This window comes from Mustelus asterias, chromosome 4 (genome assembly GCF_964213995.1).
Source record: "Mustelus asterias chromosome 4, sMusAst1.hap1.1, whole genome shotgun sequence".
In the NCBI taxonomy this organism is placed as follows: Eukaryota; Metazoa; Chordata; class Chondrichthyes; order Carcharhiniformes; family Triakidae; genus Mustelus; species Mustelus asterias.
Genome location: NC_135804.1, coordinates 52,220,746 through 52,240,874, shown reverse-complemented (window position 1 = coordinate 52,240,874; position 20,129 = coordinate 52,220,746). Strand labels below are relative to the sequence as shown.

Here is a 20,129-nt window from a genome sequence, read left to right as displayed (position 1 = left end):
GCAGTGCTGATGTTGGTTTTGTGTTTCAGGTTTGAAGAGTTGTGGATATTTGGTGAAAATGTGGCTAATCTTGTGCAGTGCGTCTGCACCCATTTGAACATTGCAGACATTAGGTCAGTAGGAACTGATTGAAAGGAATGGATTGTTCTATCACCTATCTGATTGACATGTTGTACTGTCATGAATGGACTGTATATTTGACTATTCAATTTCAAAACTTTATCTTTTAGTTTTATTCATTGGGGTTGAGGTGAGCAAAGCTGGAACATTCTGCAAAGCTGAACCCATCTGTGCAGGCTGATGTTGGGCAGATGTTAGGTGCCCATGGAGTACCCTGCCCAATTTTGGATTGGTTCCATTGAAGTCGCACAGTCCAATTTTAACACCATGTAAGGACATGGGTATTGAGTGAGTTAAAGTCTAACTCAGCGTAAAGTCCAGCTGAGTGTAAATTGGGTTGTTGTGGGAAAATTACCACTTCGGAGTCAGACTTGGAGGTTTCAATAATAGTTTTATTTTGGACAAAGCTTTGGGAGAAAGCACTGGTACCCCGCAGTACTTGGCAGCTACCTTCTCAACTACACAATGGTAGTTGATCATTTTTATACCTTTTAGACAATAGGCAGTACGGACATTAGCCGTTAACATATCGTTACAAGTTGAGTAGACAAATACGGACATCTACAGTTGACATATCATTGTTCATAGAATGGATACATTTATGCAGTTATGTCCTCTATCAATGACTGGTTTCGATCTATACATTCAGTGGCTGATCTTGTTATATTTATGTCCCCATCTGTGGCTGACCTTATTATCAGACTCATTGTTCTGGGTCTGCTCTTATCTAAAGTGCCTCAAGCTCTGACCAGCTTCCTGCAGCAATTCAGATACTGCAGGTTTTAACTTTTTGTGTAACTGTCTGTGCCAAAAGCCAGTGCCTTTTAATGTTCCTTCCCAGGTAACCATTTTGTGTGCCAGGTAACCATTTTGTGTGCCAGGTAACCATTTTGTGTCCATCACTTTAATTCCACCATAACAGGGTATCCATCCGTAAGTAAGAAAATGACAAGTAGGAAAAGACTACCTGGTCCATCAAACCTGCCGCACACTCGTGATGCCTGGAGAATTAAGATTAGTTACTTCCTTCCTTCCTGTAGCCATCCAATCTCCCGGGAGAGGGAAAGAAACAGTGCCCTTAAGTGAGAAAAAGGGAAGCTCTGGGTATCCAACAAGAACCCACTCCATTTTCACCGTGCTAGCTTCTCGCAATCCCACTGAGGTAGAATTTTCTCATGTGTGGAGGGAAGCTCCTGGAACTCTTTTCCAAAGTCTCTCCACTTTCAAACACAAAAAATGCCTCTCAGAAAGTGCAATGTGATATTTCCGATTTCTGCACCAGCTTTCCTGGTACCCTCACTGAGTGTCAGTTAGTACTAGGCTAGGGCTGTATTTCTTTTTTCTGTGGATCTGTACCCACTGGAACCTGGCACAAGATTTTCCAAACTCATTTAATTTAGGAGCCTTATAACTAAGAAGATAGGAAGGAAACTTTTATTGTGCCAGGTTAGGCTGGCATTGAACCAGGTTTCCAAAGCGGAGAGTACAGGGTATTCATCCAATAAACTGCTTCCCTTCCCCCTCCATGACTGCCTGCTGCTTGTTTTGATGTACAAGGCACAAGACCAAGAGAGAACCCAACCATCTTCCCTTAGCATTCAATAGTGTTCCCATCGCTGAATCCCCCACTATCAAAATCCTGTGGGTTACCATTGACCAGAAACTGAACTGGACAAGCATTATAAATAGGTAAAGTTGCCATAATCCCAGATGGGTCTCCTTTGAGGGGGAAGAGCTGACGAGTGGTGATTTAACTTGAGGATCACCACACCCCAGCAGAGGGGATGAGGTTGAGAAGGCAGACCTTCATGAATAACCTCAACCGGTGTGGGAATCGAACCCGCGCTCTTGGCATCACTGCACATCACAAATCAGCTGTCCTGTCAACTGAGCTAAACCGACCGCCATATAAATACAAGAGCAGGTCAAAGGGTGGGAATTCTGCAGCAATTAACTCACCTCTTGACTCTCCAAAGTCTGTCCACTTACACTCCTGACAAGGCACAAGTCAGGAGTGTAATGGAATACTCTCCATTTGCCTGGATAAGTGCAGCTCCCACAACACTCGAGAAGCTCGACACCATCCAGGACAAAGCAGCCCACTTGATTGGCACCCCTTCCACAAACACTCATTCCCGCCACCGCCAATGAACAGTGGTAGCCATGTATACCATCTACAAGATGCACTACAGGGACTCACCAAGACTCCTTAGTCAGCACCATCTAGAAAGACATGAGCGGCAGATACCTGGGACACCACCACCTGGAAGTTCTCCTCCAAGTCACTGTCATCCTGACTTGGAAATATATCACCATTCCTTCACTGTCACTGGGTCAAAATCTTGGAACTCCCTCCCTAACAGCACTGTGGGTGTATCTACATCTCAGCGATTGCAGCAGTTCAAGAAGGCAACTCACCACCATTTTCTGAAGGACAACGAGGCTTGGGCAATAAGTGCTGGCCTAGCCAGCGACACCCACATTCCATAAATGAATTTTTTAAAATTCAGTTTAAAAGCGGTTCTAAAAACTGGTTAAAATATGAATTGCTTAACGTTACACGAAATTTAATAAACCTTTTTGGTGGGATGGTGACACAGTGGTTAGCACTGCTGCTCACAGCGTCAGGGACCTGGGTTCAATTCCGGTCTTGGGTGACTGTCTGTGTAGAGTTTGCATGTTCTCGCCATGTCTGCATGAGTTTCCTCCGGGTGCTCCGGTTTCCTCCCATATTCCAAAGATGTGCGGGTTAGGTTGATTGGCCATGGTAAATTGCTCCTTAGTGTTAGGGGGATTAGCAGGGTAATTACGTGGAGATATGGGGATAGGGCCTGGGTAGCATTGTTGTCGGTGCAGGCTTGGTGAGCCAAATGGCCTCCTTCTGCGCTGTAGGGATTCTATGAAAGTTTTTGAATCAAAGACAGCCATAGCATCCAGCTTGTTAACAGCTTTACAAGCCATGTGTTTGAATGATTTTTAGGGGGTAGGTGTAAGGATATATTCCCGTATATTCGCTGGGAATATGGGATCAGAAATTTGCCATGCAGCAAGAATGATAACGTGGACAATGTTGGATTTTGGCAAAGATGCACTATAAGCAAATTTGCATCATTTGCCCAGTTTATATCTCTTCTGATTAAAGTCAATGCAGATCAGGAGAGACGGTGGTGGGTGGTAAATGCAGTGTTAAAGTTACTGGCCCCAATGATGGCTTTCTCCACTGTATCGTGTGGAACTTTGGAAAAAGGAAATCCACGGGCAGGTCCCACAACGTCACACACGGGTCATTTTTAAAGGGCACCCGGTGCAAAAAAAAGTTAAAATAGAACTCACCCACCCTGGTACTCCTTCCTGGCAGAGCCTGGGCACTGTCCTAGTACTGCCCGGGCATGACCCTCTCCCCTCTGAGCAATTCACCTGAGCTCTCCTGGCAGCACTGCACACCAGGCGCACTGTGGGAGACAAATCGTAATTCACGTTGACATGCATGGATAATGTAATGCGGCGATTATCAGGAGTAGAGGCCTGATGATTTGATCTAAACTTACTATAGTGGGGTTCCCGACGTTGGACGTCAGGAATCTCATTATGTCACTGGCCAGTGGCGGGGACAATCGCGAAAGACCTCCCGCTGTTGTATAATGCGATTTGAGCCTCCCATGAGATTTTACACTCCCGTCGTCATTCACACCCAGTGTGAACAGGTACAGAAAATCCCAGTCATTATAAAACACAGCTGATCAGATAGTGCCCCTCTCCCCATAATTGTTTGAGACAAAATAGTCCCCAATATTTCTCACGGTCCCATTAAGTGAAAAGAACTTTTCTGAATCGGAAACGGTGAAAAGCTCTGCAAGACCCAGATCTTTAAAAATCAAGCACTCCTGCGTCAGTCAAAGCACTAATAATATTTAATTCCCAGAAATTAAATGGTTCATAGAACAGGGAAGACAGATTTGTACTTGCATTTAAAAAGAACAACTCTCATTTGGTTGACAGCACAGCGCCCGGTAGTTGCAATGACGTTACAATTGCATTTGGTCTCCCTAATTTAGCTTTCTTTTTATGATTTTCCACAAAATCTGCATTGTAAACTTTCACACGGGAATAATGAGGGAGAATGTGAGTGGTTGGTAATTGCTGGGGCAATTGCGAGCCTGTTCCAGGAATGTTGTTCCCTAAACTGATGGTGGATGATAGATGAATTGCAATATTTGGGAAATAGTTTGGTGTGTGTCTGTGGCACTTGAGGTTTCCTTGGTAATCTGTGGAGTTAGAGATAAAAGACAAAGGGAAAGTGAAACTCTCTGCAACCTCTTTCAACTGATGCCACATGTACAATGTAGTATTGTGCTGCTCCACCTCACCTTGATGTGGAATCGGCTTGTACCATAAGTGTCAAATTCACCACAAACTGCTGACCAGGTGTACATTGCGGTGCAAACGCAGCTAGTAAAAAATTGAATCTTGACTTCTTTTGTCTTTTTATTGTCTGGAGGCCTTCCCCAGTAACTGGAGAGGTTCTGGGCAGGAAACTGCACTGCCGACCAATTTGGCTGGGACATAGGAACAGGAGGAGGCCATTCACCCTCTCCCGAGCCTGCTTCACCATTCAGTTAGATCATGCCTTATTTGTAGCTCAACTCCATTCATCCACTTTTGCTGCAAAACCCTTGATACCCTTAGCGACTAAAAATATATCAATCTCAGACTTGAAAGCTCCAATATTCACAACCTTTTGTGGGAGAGAATTTCAGATTTCTAATGTGCTTTCTTGGGAAGAATTGCTTCCTGCTTTCCCTCCAAAATGACCAAGCTCCAATTTTAAATTATGTCTCCTCATCCTTGATTTTCCCTCCGGAGGAAATAGGTACCCACACTGTCAAATAATTTTAACATTTTAAACAGCTCAGTTGGATCACCACTCAGTCCCCTGTCCTCGACGAAATCCAAGACAACATTATGTAGCCTGGCTTCATAATTTAACCCACTAAGCCCTGGTATCAGACAGATAAGTGGCACTTAGCCAGGCTATGGCCAGAATGTTGCCACCTGGCCTCCTCTGGTGACATCTACTCAAAGAACAAAGAACAATACAGCACAGGAACAGGCCCTTTGGCCCTCCAAGCCTGCACCAATCATGTGTTCCTAACTAGACCATCCGTTTGTATCCCTCTATTCCCAGTCTGTTCATGTGGCTATCTAGATAAGTCTTAAATGATCCTAGCGTGTCTGCCTCAACCACCTTGCTTGGTAGTGCATTCCAGGCCCCCACCACCCTCTGTGTAAAATACGTCCCCGTATATCTGTATTGAACCTTGCCCCCCTTCCCTTGAACTTGTGACCCCTTGTGTTTATCATTTCTGACCTGGGAAAAAGCTTCCAACTGTTCACCCTATCTATGCCCTTCATAATTTTATAAACTTCTATTAGGTCGCCCCTCAACCTCCGTCTTTCCAGAGAGAACAACCCTAGTTTACTCAATCTCTCCTCATAGCTAATACCCTCCATATCAGGCAACATCCTGGTAAACCTTTTCTGCACTCTCTCCAAAGCCTCCACGTCCTTCTCGTAGTGTGGCGACCAGAACTGGACGCAGTATTCCAAATGCGGCCTAACCAACGTTCTATATAACTGCAACATCATATGCCAACTTTTATACTCTATGCCCCGTCCAATAAAGGCAAGCATGCCATATGCCTTCTTCACCACCTTTTCCACCTGTGCTGCCACCTTTAAGGATCTGGACTTGCACACCCAGATCCCTCTGTGTGTCTATACTCCTGATGGTTCTGCCATTTATTGTATAGCTCCCCCCTACTCTTTGCCGCCTGTAATGCCAGCCCCTTGTGGTGATTCTCTGCTTCACTGGGGACAGCAGCATTGCTACACAGAGGCTGGAAAGAATATTAAAAAATAAGTCACTGCAAGAGCCTTTCTCTGGACTTTACTGCCACTCAATTATTGACTATTACCTTAAAGATAATCTGCTATGACTGATCTTCCATTCTCACCAATTCAGTTTAAAACTAAACAATCCAAGCTTTCTGTCCTGTTTGAGAATCTGCATTTTGTCAATGCTAATGTCAATGAAAACCTTTTTTTTGGCAGGGTAAAGAACAGAAGTGTTTTAATACGGTTAGTGGAGAATGGTTGGCAATCGACTGAGACGCTTTGGTCTGATTATGACAGGTATGGAGATTGATGATATTGCATAGAGTGTGAGCTGATCCCAAACCATGTCACGCGCACATTTAATTCTTCTTCCGTGTTTCTCAAGGTGTAGAATGCCATTGCTGGGAACTTGAGCTCAGAAATATTTTAAGTCCGTTTAATCCTCAAAGCGCGATCTAATATCCAAGCCAAAACAAAATGTTGGGATGCAACTTTTTCAATGTGAATGAGGATTTTTTTTCAATTTGCTGTTTTTAGCTTTTTGATTCTTTTTGTAAGTGTTTACCCTATCACTGGGGTTGTCACTCTTTGCATGATGGTTGTGTGGAGCTAGGTACACACAATGGTGGGTCAATAATAGGGTACCAGGCTCACATATAATATCTGAAGGAATAAAATGATTCAAAGCAAAACCCTATAAGCAGGAAGATATCTAGTTCATTGTTGTTTTGCAAAATACTCTTCAAGATTTTTATATATTTTTTTATTCATTCGTGGGACATGGGCATCACTGGCTGGCCAGCATTTATTGCCCATCCCTAGTTGCCCTTGAACCTGAGTGCTTGCTAGGCCATTTCAGAGGGCAGTTGAGAGTCAACCACATTTTCTATTGAGGAGAGATTGAGTCGTTTAGGATTTTATTCACTGGAGTTCAGAAAAATATGGGAGGATCTCATGGAAACCTATAAAATTCTAACAGGACTAGATAGGCTAGATGCAGGAAGGATGTTCCAGATGGTGGGGGTGTCCAGAACCAGGGGTCACAGTCGGAGGATACAGGGTTGACCATTCAGGACAGAAATGAGAAATTACTTCACCCAGAGAGTGGTTAGCCAATGGAATTTGCTCCCACAGAAAGTAGTTGAGACAAAACACTGTATGTTTTCAAGAAACAATTAGATTTAGCACTTGAGGCAAAGGGGATCAAAGGATATGGAGGAAAGGCAGGATTAGGCTATTGAGTTGGGCGATCAGCTATGATCGTGATGAATGTCAGAGCAGGGCTCGAAGGGCCAATGGCCTCCATCTGCTCCTATTTTCTATGTTTCTTTGGTTAAGACACTTGCCCTCCACTACAAGCACTGCGTATCCAGACATTATTTCCTGGCACTGTGTTAGGATGGGGGAGTGTAAGATCAGTTCATGAAAAACATTGGCCGGAATTTTACCATCCCACCTGCCACGAGGATCGGCCGGACCATGGAAAGACCTGTTGACCTCGGGCGTGATTTTACGGTTTTGGGATGAGCAAGGCTGTAAAGTACATTGTGCAGGAAGTGACATTTGGTAATGGCATAAATTATCCCAATTATAGTTGTTAGAAGGTTTATAAGTTCCAGCTCTTTACAGAAAATTGGGGCACACCCCAAGACAGGTTTGGAGGTGAGAGAGGAGGGGAACAGGCCCTTAAGTAGGCAGTTAATGCCTACAAGTAGCCTTATCCTGCCAACACTGATATTCAACAGTGACAGAACACACTGTGTGTATTTTGACAGTGTTTGATTTTTGACCATCCATTTCTAAAAGGATCTCACGATCTAAAATAAGTTTTCTTCAGTTTCTTTCTCTCACCCAAGGGTGGAGAGGAGCTGGGATTTAACTATAATCGTGTGTTGTATATTCTCAACTCCTTGTACTGAAAGAAACACAACAGCTAAGTATTTATAGCCAGGCCGGCCAAAAACTTGAGTGTAATTCCAGTTCCAGGGCGGCACGGTAGCACAGTGGTTAGCACTGCTGCTTCACAGCTCCAGGGACCTGGGTTCGATTCCTGGCCTGGGTCACTGTCTGTGTGGTGTTTGCACATTCTCCTCGTGTCTGCGTGGGTTTCCTCCGGGTGCTCCGGTTTCCTCACACAGTCCAAAGATGTGCGGGTTAGGTTGATTGGCCATGCTAAAATTGCCCCTTAGTGTCCTGGGATGCGTAGGTTAGCGGGATTAGCAGGTAAAATATGTAGGGATATGGGGGTAGGGCCTAGGTGAGATTGTGGTTGGTGCAGACTTGATGGGTCGAATGGCCTCTTTCTGCACTGTAGGGTTCTATGACCTATGATCTTCCACTCTCAGACAGAATTAGGATGTGGCCTGTCTATAAATCTATCCTGAGCCCTAGAAATATGATGTGTAGATGCCGGCGTTGGACTGGGGTAAACACGGTAAGAAGTCTCACAACACCAGGTTAAAGTCCAACAGGTTTATTTGGTAGCACAAGCCACTAGCTTTCGGAGCGCTGCTCCTTCATCAGGTGAGTGGGAGTTTTGTTCACAAACAGGGCATATAAAGACACAAACTCAATTTACAAAATAGTGGTTGGAATGCGAGTCTTTACAGGTAACCAAGTCTTAAAGGTACAGACAGGTGAGTGGAGAGAGGGTTAAGCACAGGTTAAAGAGATGTGTATTGTTTTCAGCCAGGACAGTTAGTGAGATTTTGCAAGCCCAGACAAGTTGTGGGGGTTACAGATAATGTGACATGAAATATGAGCAGTGTAAACTTTATCAATGACAAAACTCTATAATAAAGAGTAGCTCCTCTGCCCAGCCCCTGCCATCCATCCTAATCCCCAGCTTGGGTTGATTTCAATCAGTGTTAACTGTGCAATAAAGGACGTCCCCCTTCAACCACAGTCCTAACCCAGAAGGAAAAAGCAGTTCAGACCAATGTTCTTATTTCCCCATTTTACAGGTTTTCCTTCTGGGAAGAGGTCTGTCTCTGTGAAAACTGCCACTGAGTGTATTAAACAGCAGTCCAACAGTTTGTAGGTTAGGTGGATTAAACATGTAAAAATTGCCCCTTAGTGTCCAAAGATTTATAGGTTAGATGGATTTGTCATGTTAAATTGTCCCTTAGTGTCCAAAGATGTGCAGGTTGGGTAGATTAGCCATTATAAATGCATTGGGTTATGGGGATAGAGCGGCAGCTGGGCCTGGGTGGGATGCTCTTTTGGAGAATTGGTGCAGTCTCAATGGGCTGAATGGCCTCCTTCTGTACTGTAGGGATTCTATGGTTCCTTAAAGGGAGAGGTTCTAAAGCGGATTAAAGCTTACTGATTTTGGACAATTCTTTTGAAAGTCATTGTAATTGGCTCCACAAAAATACTGCAGCTTCTCCTCTGCCTCAGCCTGCCTCTATTATATTCACAGTGATTCCAAAAAGGAGCCTGCCCCATTGTAATCCCCTTTGCCTAGCCGACACCACCCTCTTGTGGATGAGTTGAGAATGGGTGTCTCTGCGCCTTTATTAAACCTTCCGGCCCAGGTAAAATAAGCGGCACAGTGGGAAAACAGCAGATATCAAGTCTGTGTCTGACCGGACCGTATTGTGCCTAGAAAGACAGACTGCTCATCAGAGTTACACACCCACAACTCCTCGAGCCTCCAAAGGTACACAATAACCAAAACTGATCTGAGATCTTTCTGATCCCTTCCAGCAGCAGAATGGACATTGGAGCACAGTATCCTGCCCTGCGTTTAATCAGGTGACTGTTCCGTTTGATTTACTGTTAAATACTCTATCTGAACTGGATACTTTGAGGATTCTTAATCGTCATTATTTTTATACCTAATATACCCTAACTGATTTGTGGTGCATTTCTGTAAAAGCCTTAAATTGTATGTGATAAATTGTTTATTCTTAACATTCTTTAGTATCAAACAAATAATGTCTTTTCCACTTGCTAATTTTCAGTTTGTACCAGTGTGATATTGAATCTCCTCAACTTCTTCATCTTGCATCCATCATTAAACAGTGCCCGCACCTACTGGAGTTCCAGTAAGTCTCTGTCTTATCATTGCTTTGTGTGTGTGTGTGTCTGCGTGTGCATGTGTGTGTCAGGTGTGTCAGGCACACTGTGTGTCAGGAATGTGCATGTGTCAGGCATGTGTATGTGGGTGGGCGTCAGGTGTTGTCAGGCGTGTGTGTCAGGCACGTGCATGTGCGCGTGACAGGAACTTAAAAATTGCAAGGATAAACCTTCTAACATCCTGGTAATCACATGGCAATGACAGTTCACAATCTTGCAGCTCTTTTGTATATAAGCTGCAAGGTTTACTGGAGTGAATGAGAGCAGTTCCATTATGCTCCTAGCCAACACCCCTCTCCTTCCATTCGCTGCTTTATCCTCTCCAGAATAACCAGTGGAAATATTCACATTATTAGTGTGTAATTGCCATCTTTAGATGCAAATAACTCATCCATCCCGAAATTATTAATCTGCTTGGGATTGCTCCAACAGTGGGGTCATTTCAGCTCCAATCCTCTCACATTGACGTCAAGGACTGTTCAAACCAGTTATTGTAATAATGCTGCCTATGTTTACACAAAGTGTTCCCACATTCCACAGAAACTACAAAAGAAGTTTAGAAACATAGGAGCAAGAGTAGGGCCATTCGGCCCATCGAGCCTGCTCCACCATTCAATGTGATTGTTCCCTCTCAACGCCATGTTCCTACTCTCACCCCACACCTCTTGACACCTTTTGTGTTTAGCAATCTATCTATATCTTCCTTAAATATGTTCAGTGACTTGGCCTCAACAGCCTTAGGATTGATCCTGATTCTTTATGAGAGGTTAATGTATGACTAATGTGAGTGTAAGATTATTTTGATGTATTATACATGGGTATAATGAGCTGTATTACTTCCTATCTTGCGCTGATGGCATTGTTTGAATAATGTACAGACTTCTTGTGCACTACTATTGCAGAATTCTGTACGTGTTAAGTTTCTAACATTCACTAGCTCTCTAACTCTTATGCTGCATATTACACAGTGAATTAAATTAAGGAACTGAAGGAAATTAGTGTTAGTAAAAAAATAATACTGGAAAAATTAATGGCACTGAAAGCTGATAAATGCCCAGAGTCTGATAATCTATATCCCGGGATACTAAAGGAAGTGGCCATGGAAATAGTGGTTGCATTGATATCATCTTCCAAAATTCTGTAGATTCTGGAAGACTATCGGCAGATTGGCGGGTGGCAAATGTAACACCACGAATTAAAAAAGGAGAGAGGGACAAAAAAGGGAATTACAGACTGGTTAGCCTAACAGAGGGTTTAAAAATTCAGTGGGAACAGCCGGCAATGCAGCCAGCGTCCTACTTTTCCCACCTAAGTTTGGCACTCTGAGGAAAAAAAAAGAGAAAATTCGCCATCCATGTGCTCCTGTCTTTCTAACACATATATCTGTCATTGTGATCTAAGGTTCTATGAGGATGTATCTTACCTGTTGTTGGTGGTAGTGCTGTGATATAAAGTGAGGGTTAACAGACAGAATTGCAGTGTGCAATCCCCAGGGATTTATTCAGTGACCATTCCCAGGGCCACTGAGCAGAAGTCATTGGGAATTTTCAATAGTGGGCTGGCTAGGAACAGGGTGAATGCTAACCAGATGCAGGTCAGCATTCCTCAAATCATCTCATGGATCTGCTATCCTGAGCTTTAAATAAACGTTTGGTGACAGTGTTTGCTTGTTAGCAAGGTCACTCTGTCCTGACTTGTGGAGTCACAGATCTTCCTCGTGTACTTTCAGTTTATACCGAAACAGTGTTGGCAACAAAGGAGCAGAAACATTGGCTGAGATCCTTCCTGTTTTCCAGGGTCTGAAGAAGCTGAGGTAAGCTCCGTGAGCTGGCGTTTGATCCCGGTTTTTAAAACCCTCAAGGATTTTTGAGAGCCAGTTATAAACCTGTCCAGTGTTACATTAATCTGATTCATAAAATGTGCAGAGAATTCAGCGAGTGTAACTCCTTAGGTCTTTTATTGGTTAAGTGCACTACATAATGTGAAACTGAGCTACAGAGCTGTAAGATCCTATTTTTAAATCCTCTGTCTACATTGAGCTAACTGTGACAACAGCAGAGAGTCTATTTTAAGCTCCAGTGCTACTGGGCTAAGGAAGGAGGGGGAGAGGTAAATTAGACAACCCCCAATTGCTGTCTGCTGGCTCTGGCCTATTGGACACCAAGACTAAGCTCAGCTGTGACCACTTTATAGTCAAGCAGTTTGCCCACAATCCTAAGCAGTCACCCAACATGATTTTTGAACGAATGGCCAAGTAATTGGCCTGAGTACGCGCTCTCTGACTGATTAAGGACCCAAGCTGGAGGGGCAGTAGAAGGCCTGCCAGAACTGAGAGAATGGTGGCCTGCCGTGCAGTTAAGGGCACCTTCAGATAGAGCCCTCTCAGCAATTCCAGTATTTCCACAGGGTGGACTGCAGCTCCAGCTGTGATGACTGATCACCATCAGCACAGAGGTTTCTGGACCGCTGACCCATCCCTCACCCTGCTGCTAGCAAGCCACTGACCACTTGCAGGGGTCCTTCCTGCTGAACTGGCCCTTGTCCACCTCTGTTCCTGATGAACTCTGACCTCGTGATGAAAAACCTATCCCTCCATGTCCAAACAGTACTCGCTTAACTGGTAGTGGGGAGCAGTTCGAGCCAGTCGAATTGTACCTGAGCGAGTAGTCGGCACCTTTAGATGAGAAGGGAAGATGATTAAGGGAAGGGGATTGTAAGATCTGTTTTAGAACAGTGAAGATTTTGACATAGTGTCCTAGTTTGGTGTTGTTTCTGAGGTTCTTGTGTATCTATGCCAGTTTCTAAATAGTTCTATCATGAGCAGGATTTTTATTTCTGCCCACTCTGAAGCTAAGCCTCAACACAGAGGATAAGCAAATAAGCTGCCCCCTCATTTCCTCCTCCCCCACTGTCTTCTATCTTGTAGCAGGTACCTGAAAGCTCAGTAAGACAGGTTGGAGCTGGTTGCCTTTTCAAAGAACCAAAGAAAATTACAGCACAGGAACAGGCCCTTTGGCCCTCCAAGCCTGCACCGACCGTGCTGCTCATCTGAACCAAAATCTCCTACCCTTCCGGGGACCATATCTCTCTATTCCCTTCCTATTCATATATTTGTCCAGACCCCCTTTAAAAGTCAAATGGCTTTTCAGATTGGCTTCTCCCGGGCCCTGAGAAAACCTTTGCTGGCTTTTGGAATGTACACTGGGGAAAGCACAAATTGTTTATCGCAAGTTCTGTCCTGATAAAGATTTGCTGACAGCTCCTTTTATATTTAATGTTGCTGTTATGACCACAGTTACATTCCATCTCCCCTCACAGCCTTGAATCCATTGATGTCAGTCCGATTGGAATGGTGCCACTGGCAGCAGGACTTCACAAATGCCACAGCATCGAGGAGATAAAGCAAGTCTGATTTTTATTTGATGTTATTATTTTCCTTTTCTGGATGTCTGTTCTCATAGAAAATATTCTTGACACATTGATCCACCTTGTTTGACATTTTCTCTGTTGTCACTGCCGACATTCCCTCTGTCCTGGCACCAGTAAGCCCAGGTCGTACGGTGGCACAGTGGTTAGCACTGCTGTCTCACGGCGCCAGCGACCCGGTGTTGATCCCCAGCTTGGGTCACTGTCTGTGTGGAGTCTGCACGTTCTCCCTGTGTCTGCGTGGGTTTCCTCCGGGTGCTCCAGTTTCCTCCCACAGTCTGAAAGATGTGCTGGTTAGATGCATTGGCCATGCTAAATTCTCCCCCAGTGTACCCGAACAGATGCCGGAGTGTGACGACTCGGGGATTTTCACAGTAACTTCATTGTAGTGTTAATGTAAGCCTGCTTGTGACACTAAAAAATAAATTTTAAACTTTAGGGATCTCATGGGTGAGGCTCTCTGGCTTGCTGCCGACACTGCAGCTTGCACTCATTCAGCATCTTTCCAAATGACGTAGCTTAGATAAACACCAGTCAGCTGAAACATAGCACACCTTAGACAGGGGAGCTTTCCTTGGTGTCGGGGGTCTGGTGATTATCACCTTACTGTTTGAGGGGGCTTGCTGTGTACAACTAGACTGCTGTATTTTCCACATTACAACACTGACCACACTCTAGAAGTACATCATTGGCTGGAAAGGTCTGACGTTATGAAAGATGCTGTACAAACTCAAATATCTTTAACAGCTGAGCAAGATGTCTGTGAACTGCCACATGAGAACCACTGTCCAGATGTTACAAGTCTCACTTTTAGAGATCAATGTGAGAGAACTTGCTTCACGGACCCTCACTCAGATCATGGACCCTCACTCAGATCACGGACCCTCACTCAGATCATGGACCCTCACTCAGATCACAGACCCTCACTCACAGCACGGACCCTCACTCACATCACGGACCCTCACTCACATCACGGACCCTCACTCATGTCATGGACCCTCACTCAGATCTCACACACACACACACACACCCACCTCCCTGTTCTGCTTAACCCTGTTAGATTGTAAAGTTTCACTTATTCATTCATGGGACGTAGCTGCCACTGGTGACCACTTGGAGTATTTAAGGGAAGTTCACGAGGGAAACACATGGAAAGATATGCTGATCGGGTGAGAGGAAGCAGCCGGAGAGAAGACTGACAGAATATGGAATGTGCACTGGGGAAAGCAGACATTGTTTATCACCAGCATAAACAGCAGCATCGGCTAGATGGGCCAAATGGCTGACTTGTGTGCTGTAAATTCTATTCACTTGGGAACAGAGGAACAGCAGCTGGCCCATTTCAATCCCTCGAGTCTGTGCTACCAGTCACTTGGACATCATGTCTGGCCCGTGCCTTAGCTCTATATAACTCTTACCTTGCTAACAGTTACTTCATTGGAATAAAAGCAAAATACTGTGGGTGCTGGAAATCTGAAATAAAAGCAGAAAAATGCTGGAAAAACTTAGCAGGTCTGGCAGCATCCGCGGAGAGAGAAACAGTTAACATTTCAAGTCTGTATGAATCTTAAGTCTGCACAGTGCTGTGGGATATGAGATGCGATATATTTCTTTTTTCTTCCAAACTTAATTTTTTCCTGACTTATTTTTATTCTCATGATGTTTTCATGCTGTCTGAGTTAGGTTGTACCCTCTATGAGCAGGTTATCTGGTCTTGGGCATCTGAAATTTGTCGTCTTGAAGTCAACATTAAAAACTGGAGAAAGCAAAATACTGGATACTGGAATCTGAGACAAAAACAGAAAATGCTGTTTTTTTTATATTAATAACTGATCCAGGGTGGCAAGGATTGATCCATCAGGAACACTGGGCATGGCACAATTACTGCCATTCCTTCTGCCCTCTTTCCCCACACCCACCACTCCTCTCCCCCCACCCCCCCCCCCCCCCCACTAACTTCCCTGCTCCCCACCATAGCTCCCCATTCCTCATTATTAATGCTGCAGGTTTTAGCAGATCACAAGATCTCAGGGTGGAGGGGGAGGGTGGTGGGAATCAGCTGCTTCCATTTTGGGGCAAAGTTTGGGTTAAATTTTGCAATAAAGAATTTGGAGGATTGAATGAGTCCATCTCTCTCAGTCTAGTGTTGCAATCCCTCTTTAGCTCCTCGGGGACAGAAGCTGGGTAACTCCCTGATCGGGTATGGCGTGTACAAAGATAGCTGCAGTCTGAACTAGTTACACAATTGGTGGAACACACCAAAGCGTGCCTCTGGGGAGGTGGAGTTGTCTGCAGAGTGAATCAGTATCCGATATAGAGATGTAACAATGGGTTACAGCTCTGGCACGTTGATTTTATCACCTTTGATTTGAATGAAAATGAGGCGTGAGACAGTTTCTGTAACAGGCAGCATCATTTGCTGATGATGACACTTCTTTGACCTTAGATCACTTTGGGAGGTGTTGAGGTTGTGGCAGCTTTAGGTTCAGCTCTTTATGCCTGGGTGAATTGTGGTCTCGTTGTCACTTCCTTGATCTTTATCTTTACATTTCCTTTCATAGTTTCCTTCATATTAAGCACCTGCATTTTCACTGCTGAAATATAAACCCAGATCTCTTTCCGGCCACACCGACATATTTCCAACTGTGTTATTTTGAGCACCTCTGTCACTGCACACTTCTGTCAAATACCAATTTTCCATTCATCTTCCTAGCTGCCAAGTGCTAATGATTTCTGCAAAGGACATTCCCCTCCCATAATCTCCAACTCTTTACCTTGGCTCAGTCAAGCTGGCTGTCAATGGTTTAGACCATTAGGTGAGTGCTTCCACCTTGTGATGCATTCCCACTCTCTGTCTGCCCCAGTGGGGCTACTTGGTGGGCCTTCCCTTTGGTCCTTCCAATTGGCACCCCCACATCTGTCGGCCACCCGTCATTCCTAATTGGTTAGCAGACGGGGAGGAGGCCGAGTAATTGGCTATCACCCTTGGAATTAAACCAGCAGAAAGTGCCACCAAAATATGTGGGCTCAAGACCCAGAAATGGCTCCAACATCCAGTTCCCAACACCCAAAGGAAAATTCAATCCTATGTAGCCATCATTGGCCAGTGGCTGCAGAATTTGTGGTTGGATGTTTGTCTGACTGTGGCAACATTAGACCAGTTTTTCAGGAAATGTTGGCATCAATTCAGCGCTGGAGGATAATATTTTCATGCAGTGCTGGAGATGCTACTTTTCTGATGTAAGTTCATGATCATATTTAACTCTTAATCCCTAACCACTCAGGTAGATGTATCACTTCCTGATAGCTTCGACACTTTCTGGGTAGCTGACAGTTCCTTGACAGCTTGACAGTTCCAATGAGTTTGTGCATAAAAAGTTTATGATCATATTTAACTATAAAAATCCCAAACTCTCAGGTAGATGTAAAAAATCAAGTCCACCATTTTGAAGATGAGCAGGGGAGTTATCCTTGGCATTTTGGTCATTATTTACCCACATCACTTAAATAGACCATCAGGTCATAAAAATGTTCAGGCGATGTTTAAGATCAGCTGATAAAGTTTATACACCTCTGTTTAAAGCTGAGATTTTGTTGCTCATAAAGTCTCTGTTCCTTTACTTCCATTTCAGCTTGTCACAAAACGAACTCGGAGAGGAGGGAGCTTCTGAACTGGGGAGAATCTTACCAGGGTTGAAACAGCTGAAGAAGATCAAGTATGAATCTGTGATCAGATTAGTCTTTCTTTATCATTTGCAGCCTACAGTTAGGCCCAGATTTTTGATCCTGAGTCGGGTGTGTAGAATCATGTGATTTCCCAGCTGCGCAAACCTGATCTTTAACAATGTCCACCCGTAGATCGGATTTCCGGTCAGGGGGTGGATAGGCTGAAATAAGAGTCGAGGCAGCTGACCCCAGAAAAGTGCAGAGGCTGCTGGGTGTTGAGGTGGTCTGGGTACAAGGCCCACCTCTGTGCTGCAACACTGTGCTTAAATAAATAAAAATAATAATAACGCCCCATCCATGTCACCTTAGGTTAAACCATATTCCCCCAGTCTCTTTGGCCTCTCATATCCCTGCCAACACAGTGCCAAGTCCTTACCCCACTTCATGGCAATTCATTTCATATTCTTGGACACTTCCTGATAGCTTTGACACTTTCTGGATAGCTGACAGTTCCTTGACAGCTTGACAGTTCCAATGAGTTTGTGCATAAAAGGTTCACGGTCATATTTAACTCTAAAAATCCCAAAGGGCGCCTTTCTTCTCCCAGATGTCCCGGACACTATCCAAGGGGGTACCTTACCTCTCCAAAGGGGCGCTCTGGCTAGCCAAAGAATCCACCAGATTCCGACCTCCTCTGACCTGATCTGCTTCATGCACTCCAGGATTCATGCAGCTGATGATTTAAATGGCTAGCTGCCTCCACACTGGCACATGCACAAACCCCGGCCCGATTCCATTCCCACTCCTGCAAAGATGGGAACTGCTGGGTTTGAAGGTGGACCCTTATACGAATACATATCTATATATTTGTTAGGTCATTACAGAGGGCTGCTTGGCCATTATCAGTGCCACTTAACCAGCTGCCATCATCACTTTTTCTTTCATCCACTTTCCATAAGATTGAAGCCAGGTCTTTAGCAGGATAAATGAATGAAGACTTGAACCTGAATTTTTGTGAAAATGGAAAGAGTTTCTGGCTTAGCCAAAGTGGCACAAATCTCGCATCTGGAAATCCTGACCTCAAACCCGGCACCCACCATTTACACCGGTGTGGTTGGGGTGGGGGCGGGGAGGAATGGGTGTGGGTTGTACTTTACATCTGCAGCTCAGTTTCCCAGGAGACAACTGCACATGTAAAAGTGCAGCTGTTTTCAAACACATTTAATTTTCAAAACTGAGGTGACCAAACGCAACTTGTGGACGTTAGACATTTCAGGAGGAGGTTAATCTCAATTAATCTGCCAAAACATTAGACAACCTGGGAAACTAGGCAATATTCAGTCAGGATGCTGGGCAGAGTTAAGGGTTGTTGCATAGTTTCTGAGGTTTTTTTTTGCAGGTACGGCAAGTAATTAAGAAGGCAAATGGGATGTTGGTCTCTATTGCAAGGGTGGTGCAGTATAAAAGGAGGGAAGTCTGACAACAACTGTGCAGGGCATTGGTGAGATAACAGCTAGAGTATTGTGTACAGATTTGGTCTCTACTTGAAGGACTTGCATTGGAGGCAGTTCAGAGACAGTTTACAAGCTAGACCTCTGGAAAAAAGGGGTTGTCTTATGAGGAAAGGTTCAACAAGCTGGGCCCATGTTCTTTGGAATTTGGAAAAATGAGAGATGGTCCTATTGAGACATATAGGGTGGAATTTTACCAGCTCACCCGGCCTATCGATGGGCGGAACGTGCCGGTAAACTTGCACGAGAGCCGAGAAACCAGGATCACGCCCGATTTCTCAGCTCTCGCAATTTTATGACTGCCGGATTTCCAGCGAGGTCAGCCTCTCACCGGAAAAGGGCGAGAGGCTGAATAATTTATTTAAATATATTTAAATGATGATGTGCATGTGTGTAGTGAGCCCGGCACTCAGTCGTCCAGGCTCACTTGCCTTTATGGCCGTGCCAGAGAAGGTTCCCTCTGACAAGGAAAACACCTGTTCCCCATGAACAGGGAACAGATCCGGAACTCTCCCATTTTCACGCGAGCTGGACACTTAGAATCATTCTCGTAAAATTCTGTCCATCTGGCGGGATTTTATGGCCTCTCTCAAGCGAAATCAGAAATTTCCACCCGAGGTCAACGGATATTTCTGTTGTCCACCCCTCGCCCGCTCCAATTCTGTGGTGGGCGGGGCAGTACAATTCCAGCGACAGGGTGGAATTTTATGAGAAAAATTATAAGTGTCCAGCGAGCGTGAAAATGGGAGAGTTGCAGATCCATTTTTTGGGCAAGCGATTACTCGCAATCTTATGCACATAGTGCTTGAAAAATAGGCTACACTGTTTCTAGATCCTAGAGGCAGTGGGTGGGGATTAAATTGCCAGCCAGCCTGATCAACTAGCAGAGGGGGCTATTGAGCATGTGCAGACTTCTGTGGGGGGCTGCACATGTGCAATTCCAACAGCAGAGGCCTGATAGAGAGAAAGAGATCTGTCAGGCCTCTGCTGTTGCAGCCAGCCTCAACATAGCCCCCCCCATTGCTCGCAGTTGTGGGGGCCCGCAGCCAATCGCGAGCCCCTCATCGCTGAAAATATAGCCCCCGCGCCCCCCCATCGCCCAGAAGGATCATGCCCCCCCCCCCCCAGATTGCAATTCAGAGCAGCATCAGACCCCCCCCCCCACCTCCACAATCGCAATGCAGAGCAGCAGTGGGCCCCCCTCCCTCCCTCCACCAATCAGAGGCAGAGCGGCAGTGGGTCCCCCGGGCTGCCCCAGCCTGGCCTCACTCCCTGTGGCCCTGTCCCCTGTAGGCCCTGCCCACTCCAGATTGTGCACCACATAGGCCCCAATCCCTTCAGGCTACATCCCCAGCACTGCCCGATGGGCACTGCCAAGGTGCCAGGCTGGCAGTGCCAAGGTGCCAGGCTGCCGATGCCAGGCTGGCAATG

The 20,129-nt window shown here is 45.1% G+C and overlaps 1 protein-coding gene across 2 annotated transcripts in view; it reads left to right on the top strand.

The window, feature by feature from the left end:
• nlrc5 (NLR family, CARD domain containing 5) overlaps nucleotides 1-20,129 on the top strand; it is a 191,942-nt gene that overhangs the window by 131,352 nt on the left and 40,461 nt on the right. For both annotated transcript variants that reach the window (XM_078211022.1, XM_078211023.1), the window contains 7 exons: nucleotides 30-113; nucleotides 6,232-6,312; nucleotides 9,724-9,771; nucleotides 9,981-10,064; nucleotides 11,825-11,908; nucleotides 13,414-13,497; nucleotides 17,154-17,237. In XM_078211022.1, coding sequence (XP_078067148.1) covers nucleotides 30-113; nucleotides 6,232-6,312; nucleotides 9,724-9,771; nucleotides 9,981-10,064; nucleotides 11,825-11,908; nucleotides 13,414-13,497; nucleotides 17,154-17,237 — 549 coding nt within the window. The remainder of the gene's footprint in view (nucleotides 1-29; nucleotides 114-6,231; nucleotides 6,313-9,723; nucleotides 9,772-9,980; nucleotides 10,065-11,824; nucleotides 11,909-13,413; nucleotides 13,498-17,153; nucleotides 17,238-20,129) is intronic.